At 35.9% G+C, this 8,496-nt stretch overlaps 1 protein-coding gene across 1 annotated transcript; it reads left to right on the forward strand.

Moving 5' to 3' along the window:
- Nucleotides 1-5,708: 5,708 nt before the first annotated feature.
- Nucleotides 5,709-8,204, forward strand: LOC133331676 (zinc finger CCCH domain-containing protein 13-like; the record flags this gene model as incomplete). Its single annotated transcript, XM_061540057.1, has 3 exons — nucleotides 5,709-6,516; nucleotides 7,235-7,747; nucleotides 7,862-8,204. Coding segments are annotated over exons 1-3 (1,664 nt in total), but the record flags the coding sequence as incomplete, so codon positions are not given.
- Nucleotides 8,205-8,496: the final 292 nt, after the last annotated feature.

Genomic DNA, 8,496 nt, shown 5'->3' on the forward strand with positions numbered 1-8,496 from the left:
ACAAATTACTGCAGACCAACAGCCGGTCGGTGACGTGAAAAGCCATTAAGAAGCATCCATGAAAATTTAAGACAAATATTTGTTTTTGTAATGCTAATATGAGTGTGGTCGCGAAAATTTGCCGGCAATATGAAAAGTAAAATTTGAAAATATTTTCATTTTACATATCATTACGCTAACGACCACAACACATTTTCCCAATTAATAAAAATTGTTCCAATAAAATGTTTAAAACAATAAAACAATTCATTTCATATTCATTTACATCCTCTTCTTCTTCCATGTCGTTGACAACGCAACCGATGATTGAAATCAATCAGGATGAAAATCGTCGTTTATTGGATCGTTTAATGCACTACAAAGCCAAGGATGCCGATAAATTGAATGAAGAAAACGAAAGCTTTATAAGGTAAGTATTTTTGAGATATTAATATATTGAAATTCCTTGTGTTTTGTGTTAAATGTTTTAATTGGCTTTTATTTTGTAGTTACATTAATTAATTGGCTTTTTTATTTAATTACACTGAGCAACAAAATTGTGGTGGAATGGAAAATTTATTGTTGGCGATGAAAGTCTTTGATGGAAATAATAAGAATGCAGAAGATTTAATACGATTGGATATGCTGATATTTTTGTTGGTGAACTAGAAAACGAATAACTAGTTGTTAGCAGTTATATATATTTGCTGTCAGGTAATGTTCGAATGCGAACATTACCTTTTCCAACTATTATCCACATTTTCTTAAATGTTTTTTGCAAGAGGTTCAGAAGTCCGACTTAATAACAGTATATCCGTATGAAAATGTTTCAAAACCTCATTTGTATTCCAACTAAATTATTTTTTGTTATATTTCTGAGAAAACCTCCATTATAAGATTTTGCTTTTTCGTTTGAAACACCGCCAAATATACGTCTGAGACCCTATAAAGATCCATGTTTGTAAAAGTAAAATTCTATGTTGATTTGATAATGTCCGTCTATCTGTTTTAATCACGTTTGAGAGCCCAATGTTTACGATAGAGTACGAAATTTTGCATATAGATTCCTAATTCCTTTACGATCTGCACACTTACAAATTGGCACCAGTTTCGTATGCAGTATTTTTAATATTTCAATCACAAAGGACTTCACAAAAGCAAAAACGTTTCAATAGAGTTCCATGACTCTACATAGTAACGTAAAATCTGAAGGACATTTTTGTAAAATATGATTGTCAAAACATATAATATTGTTAGAAAGTCCAAAAGTTCATTCCATTTGCTTGGAGAAATACGATCTCAAAATATTCTGATTAAGTAAGATAGATTACTACTACTACTACTACTATTGGATTCCCACCGTAAAAATTGTATCACACGACTTTGAACTTTCTACGCTCTTTTTATATTCACCAAGGACTTTCATCCCCCAAAAAAAATTTAAATACGCAATTTTGTTGCATAACATTATTTATATTTTTGTACATTTTTTGTTATTTTTTCTTTTGGTTAATGGTTGCCTAGAATTATTTTTTTTTGTGTAATTGGCTATCCCAATACCTTAATTCGCTATTGTTTTCATTTTAATTTCATTCATTTCTTGTTATCCTTTTTGAAAAGTATAGTAGATTTCTGTGTTATTTTTATACCCTCCACCATAGTATGGAGGGTATATTAGTTTTGTTTTTCCGTTTGTAACGCATCGAAATAATCATTTCCGACCCTATAAAGTATATATATTCTTGATCAGCGTAAAATTCTATGACGATCTAAGCATGTCCGTCTGTCCGTCTGTCCGTCTGTCTGTCTGTCTGTCCGTCTGTCTGTTGTAATCACTCTAGCGTCTAAACGAATTGAGATAGATCGTCAAAATTTTGCATAGAGTCGTCTTTTGTCTGCAGGCAGGTCAAGTTCGAAGATGGGCTTTATCGGTCCACGTTTAGGCATAGCTCAACTGAATTCGCTCAAATTTGGTATATTGAGTTCGTATTGGGTAGCAAATCTTTCCACTGAAAATTATAAATATGGGTCCATATTTTCGGATAGCCCCCATATAAGGGTACCCCCCAATTTTCGGTATTTTGAGGTTCTTGAGCGCGTTTTTCAACTGAATTCGCTCAAAATTGGTATATTGAGTTCGTATTGGGTAGCAAATCTTTCCACTGAAAATTATAAATATGGGTCCATATTTTCGGATAGCCCCCATATAAGGGTACCCCCAATTTTGAGGTATTTTGGGGGGTTTGATCGCATTTTTCTACCGAATTCGCTGAAATTTGGTACTTTGAGTTCTTATTGGGTAGCAAATCTCTATACTAAAAATTATTAATATAGGTCAATTTTTTCGGGTAGCCCCCATATAAGGGTACCCCCCAATTTTCGGTATTTTAGGGTTCTTGAGCGCGGTTTTCAACCAAATTCGCTGAAATTTGGTACATTGGGTTCTTATGGGGTACCAAATCTCCCCACTAAAAATTATAAATATAGGTCCACTTTTTCCGGTAGCCCCCATATAAGAGTTCCCCCAATTTTCGCTATTTTGAGGTTCTTGAGCACGTTTTTCAACCGAATTCCCTGAAATTTGGTATTTTGTAGTCATATATGGTAACAAATTTCCCTACAAAAAATTATTAATATGCACCCCCTTTTTGGGGTAGTCCCCATATAACCCCCTTTTTATACCCTCCACCATAATATGGAGGGTATATTAATTTTGTTTTTCTGTTTGTAACTCATCGAAATAATCATTTCCGACCCTATAAAGTATATATATTCTTGATCAGCTTAAAATTCTATGACGATATAGCCATATCCGTCTGTCTGTTGTAATCACTCTAGCGTCTAAACGAATTGAGATAGATCGCCAAAATTTTGCATAGAGTCGTCTTTTGTCTGCAGGCAGGTCAAGTTCGAAGATGGGCTTTATCGGTCCACGTTTAGGTATAGCTCCCATATAAGGGTACCCCCAATATGGGAGCGAATACGCTGAAATTTGCTACATTGGGTTCTTATTGGGTACTAAATGGCTCCACAAAAAATTATAAATATAGGTCATCATTCTCTAGTAGCCCCCATATATCGGTACCTCCTAATATTCAGTATTTTGGGGGTTTTGATCGTATTTTTCTGCCGAACTAGCTGTAATTTAGTATTTTGAATACATAATATGTAACAAATCTCTCCACAAAAACTTATTAATATAGGTCAATTTTTCGGATAGCCCCCATATAAGGGTACCCCCAAATTTTCGGTAATTTGGGTTTCTTGAGCGCGTTTTTCAATCGACTTCACTGAAATTTGCTACATTGGGTTCTTATTGGGTACTAAATGGCTCCACAAAAAATTATAAATATAGGTCATCTTTCTCTGGTAGCCCCCATATATCGGTACCTCCTAATATTCAGTATTTTGGGGGTTTTGATCGTATTTTTCCGCCGAACTAGCTGTAATTTAGTAATTTGAGTTCTTATTCGGTAGCAAATCTCTCAACAAAAAATTATAAATATAGGTCAATTTTTTCGGGTAGCCCCATATAAAAGTACCCCCAATTTTCGATATTTTGGGGTTCTTGAGCGCGTTTTTCTACCGAATTCGCTGAAATTTGGTATTTTGTAGTCGTATATGGTAACAAATCTCCCCACCAAAAATTAATAATATTCGGTTCAGATTTAGATATAGCTCCCATATATATTTTCGTCCGATTTTAAGTAAATGGTACACCAAAATCCCTATATATCTTTCGATTTGCACGAAATTTGGCATAGAGTACTGAATTGAGGGAATTGAGCGAAATCGGATGCGCTTAATATTTAGCTCCCATATATAGTTTCGTCCGATTTTATGTAAATGGTGTACCAAAGTCCCTATATATATTTCGATCTGCACAAAATTTAGCATAGCGTACTGAGTCACGCCTGGAGTTATGTGCGCCATGTTTCGTGAAAATCGGTTGAGATTTTGATGCTATATATATATAGGTAAATGGCGTACCAAACATCCAATATTATTCACACTGAGACAAAATTTTGCACAGCAAACTAGATTAGGTCCAGTTTATGAAGTTTTAATGAAATCAGTTGAGTTTTAGATATATTTCTCCCATATAAGTTTATCCGATTATATGCAAGTGGTGATTGAGAAAAAAATTTTGCACAGCCTACTAAATTAGGTCCTGTTTGATATTTATGATGTTTTGTTGAAATCGGTTCAGATTTAGATATAGCTCCCATATATATCACACATTTAGTTTCACCCCATTCCATTTCAATGGTCCTCTAAAGATTATGTGTCTGTTCTATCTACAGGATATTGTATATATTAGCATCGCTTTTTGTATTCAAAGTGGTGAAGGGTTTCATAGAGTCGGCTCGGTCCGACTTTTGAACTTTCCTTACTGGTTTGTATTATAATAGTTAACTGACATTTCTTAGCGTGATCCACCATATTACTGTATAGCACCATATAATGGGATATTCTGACTTTGAAATTGGTGTTTTAATCATATTTTCGGTAGTTCTACCAGAGGTATTCAATATTAACCCCCCTTAACATACAGTATCATATAACATTGCCATCTAATTTACAGTATTTTCAGCATTTTAGACAAAACTTCCATCATAATATGCGTTTTCAATGTTGGTCCACATGTTTGACTGTTCATATTTAAAAAAAATCGTGATTAAAAATTGCAAAAATTTATATTTTGTTTGCTAAAAACATTCAGTCCGTTTTTGCATCATATATATATATATATATATGGCAGGACATTTTGCACAACGATCTAAGGTTAGTATAGCCTAACATGTGTTAAGTGCAATTGGAATTGGTATATACATCCCATATACTGACTTCATGTTAATTGCGCACCAAAGAATCAACGGGTGTCTGACTGAGATTAATTGCTTTGCAGTGTACTGTAGCATACCGAATAGCCTGTGTCAAATTTGATTTAAATCGATTTACATAATTCAGTCCCATTTTACACATACGACTCTAATGAAATGCAATTTTGCATAGGTTGCCGATGATATATGTATGAATTGATTTAAGTCCGCTCACATATAGTTACAGAATTTTACATCTTTTATGATGCATCTCTTAAATATACCCAGTGGTAAATGATATAATTTAGCCGGCCTGCCTGTCATTGCCACCAATTCCGGTACACAGGTATTAATAAGATTTGTTTGTTTTTCTTTTTATACTGATAAATCATTTATGATATAACTGACGTAATAAACAACTTAATATATTTTACCTGCATCGATAAAAGGGGAATTTATTGCGCTGAAGGGTTCTACCTGTCCCAAAAGGGGTATGTTTTTAATTTTCTTAAAATTTTTGTAAACAACACCTGGTCCATGAGCAGGCAATGTACCTGTGCTGCATATATACCTGGATAGGATGATTGGATTATATTTAAGATGTGCCAATTATTATTTACATACTTAGTACTTCATAACTACTTAACAAGAAAGGTTCATAGTGCGCTTAAAAGTATTATTGTTTTAATATAAAGTGAAAAGTGTTCAATATATATTCTTATATAACCATTAGTACAATTGGAAATATTGGTAAGTGAAGTGTATTAATATAAATTACCAGAGTTACAAATCATTATTTCTAAAAGGTCATAGAAAACAAAAATTCGAGGTTCAAGGCGGTCATAAAAATACAGTGGGACTAGATACATTTAGTGTACGAACTCATATATATATTAAAACTTCAATATGCCCAGACTACGTAGACAATCGTCTCAACAACGTCAACGTTTAACGGCATTGAGAGTTCGTACGCATAGAGACCAAAATCCTGCGGATGGGGAAAGGAACGCTCGCATTTTAGCCACAAGAAGGCAGGATGCCGAATTTAGGGATGCCGAGCGTGAAAGAGACCGCATTGCTCGACAATCGAGGAGAAGGTCCTCCTTCAACAGAGCAGTTGAGCAGTTACGCGATATGGCTCAACATTCTCGTCGCCGATTGGATGAAAATTACCGACTTATAGAACAAGAACGCAATACGACGGAGCATTCGATCCGTCGAGAAAACGAAAGCTATAGGCAGGTGGAAAGAGAACGGGATGCCGAAGGACATCGTATACGCAGAGAAAATGAAAGCATTCGACAAACTGAAAGAGAGCGGGATGCCGAAGGACATCGTATACGCAGAGAAAATGAAAGTATTCGACAAATTGAAAGAGAGCGGGATGCCGAAGGACATCGTATGCGTAGAGAAAATGAAACTTATCGCCAAACAGAAAGAGAGCGGGATGCTGAAGAACACCGCATTCGTCGCCAGGACGTTAATTTCCAAACATCGGAACAAGAACGAAATACAGCCGAACGTTCACGTCGTCGGGAAAACGAAGACTATAGACAAGCGGAAAGAGAACGGGATGCCGAAGAACATCGTGTTCGTAGGCAGGACATAACGTATAGATTGTTCGAGCAGGAACGAAATACTGCCGAACATTCATTACGCCGGGAGGATGAAAGTTATCGACAAGCTGAACGAGAGAGGGATACTGAAGCACACCGTATTCGTCGACAGGATATTTCGTACCGCTTGTCCGAGCAAGCGGCTTGATATTACATATAGACAGGCAGAACGTTTAAATGACTCGGAACAACATATTGTTCGAAGAACGAATCAAGTATACCGCATTTCTGAGCAGCAACGCAATACCCAACAACGTCGTGAAGCTAGACGACTTAATCGTATTCGAGCTCAGGACCAAACCCAAAGAGGAAACTCTCGCGTGAATAGTCATAGGTCAAATGCCGTTAACAGACAAATTGAAAACAGCCGTCATGCTGCCAGACTTGCTTATATAAGGCAAAATCTTTCTCCGGAATCTAGAATAGAGAATTCAGAAAGGGATTCTGAAAGGCATCGGTCCGTACAATTTGAAGAATTTTCAGAACTAATTAAAAATGGGCCGACGGAAATTTGCATTTGCTGCGGGGGACTATGGTTTCCAAACCAAATTAAATTTATTGTTAAAGATACATTTTTAACAAAATATCCCAATCTATCCGAAGTTTTCTTCCTCTCAAATACATTCCCATCCGAAGATAATCAATACAAATTTTGTAATACGTGTCACAAAATTTCTAACGGAGGGAGAGTACCCACAATTTGTTTATCAAATGGTTTGCACTTCCCAGAGATTCCAAGACAACTTCAAGGAATGACCCCATTAGAAGAACGATTCGTGTCGCCACGAATTCCCTTTATGCGAATTGTTTCTCTAGGATACAACCGCCAATGTGCTGTAAGGGGTGCCGTTGTTAATGTACCAATTCAATTAGACAAAACAGTGAATGTACTTCCACGAAACTTTAATCAAACGGAAGTTGTTCAAGTTCATCTAAAGCGTAGGCTAAAATATGAACAAAGTTTCATGACCGAAACCATACGACCAGCAAAAATTTACGAGGCAGCAAGATATCTCATAAATACAGAACTGTATACGAAACATAATATAGTTCTTTCCGCGGAATGGTTGAATAATGTTAGTTCTGCTGAAGAAATACCTTTCGTTTCCAACGTGGAAGACGCAGAGGTAGTCTCTCAATTAATAAATAATAATTTAGCACAGGATGATATTGAAGAAGTGAACCCACAAGAAACTTTATTAGATAATAATCCTGTAGAAAATATGCCATTGCAGCGTATTTCCGTGGCTCCCGGCGAAGGACAGCGGCCGTTAGATATGCTCTTGGACGAGGATTCTGAGGAACTTTCCTATCCTACAATATACTGCGGTATTAAAAGAAATTGTAGTGCTAGTATTGGAAAAATTATTAAGTCTGAGGTTCGACGTTACGACAGACGGTGTGCACGGGTTGACAAAATTTTGTATTCTTATAAAAAATTAGAGTTTTCCCGCATTAAAAGCAGCATTTCTACTTGCTTAAGGAAAAAGGTTGGAAATAGACAATTTACGGCGGCTGAGGTTTTGGATGATCAAGTTATCCACAATCTTGTTCAACATGACGACGGTTATCACATTTTGAAAGGCATACGATCTTCGCCAGCTCACTGGGAAGGAGAAAAGAGAAAAGTTTTAGCCATGATAAGACAGTTTGGACTTCCGACATTTTTTATTACGTTGTCTGCTGCCGAATCCCAGTGGCCCGAATTATTAGTAATTCTAGTGAAAATATTGGAAGGAAAAGACATTACTGAAATGGAAGCTATGTCCTACTCAACTCAAAAAAAGTATGATCTTATTCGTGCAGATCCAATAACATGTTCGAGATATTTTGATCAGAGAATTAGGCATTTGTTTAAATATTTCAAATCTGATGGCGGAATATTCCAGGAACATAATGTAATTAAATATTACTGGAGAATAGAATTTCAACAACGGGGTTCTCCTCATTTGCATGGAATATACTGGTTATATAATGCACCTCAAATAAATATTTCAGACCATACGACATTCGAGCCAGTAACAAGTTTCATTGATAGGTTTATTTCCACAGATTCGTCAACTACTGATGTGCACAAT

The sequence above is a fragment of the Musca vetustissima genome, unplaced genomic scaffold, assembly GCF_032173495.1.
Source record: "Musca vetustissima isolate MV318-11 ecotype Yass unplaced genomic scaffold, APGP_CSIRO_Mvet_v1 utg109251, whole genome shotgun sequence".
NCBI lineage: Eukaryota > Metazoa > Arthropoda > Insecta > Diptera > Muscidae > Musca > Musca vetustissima.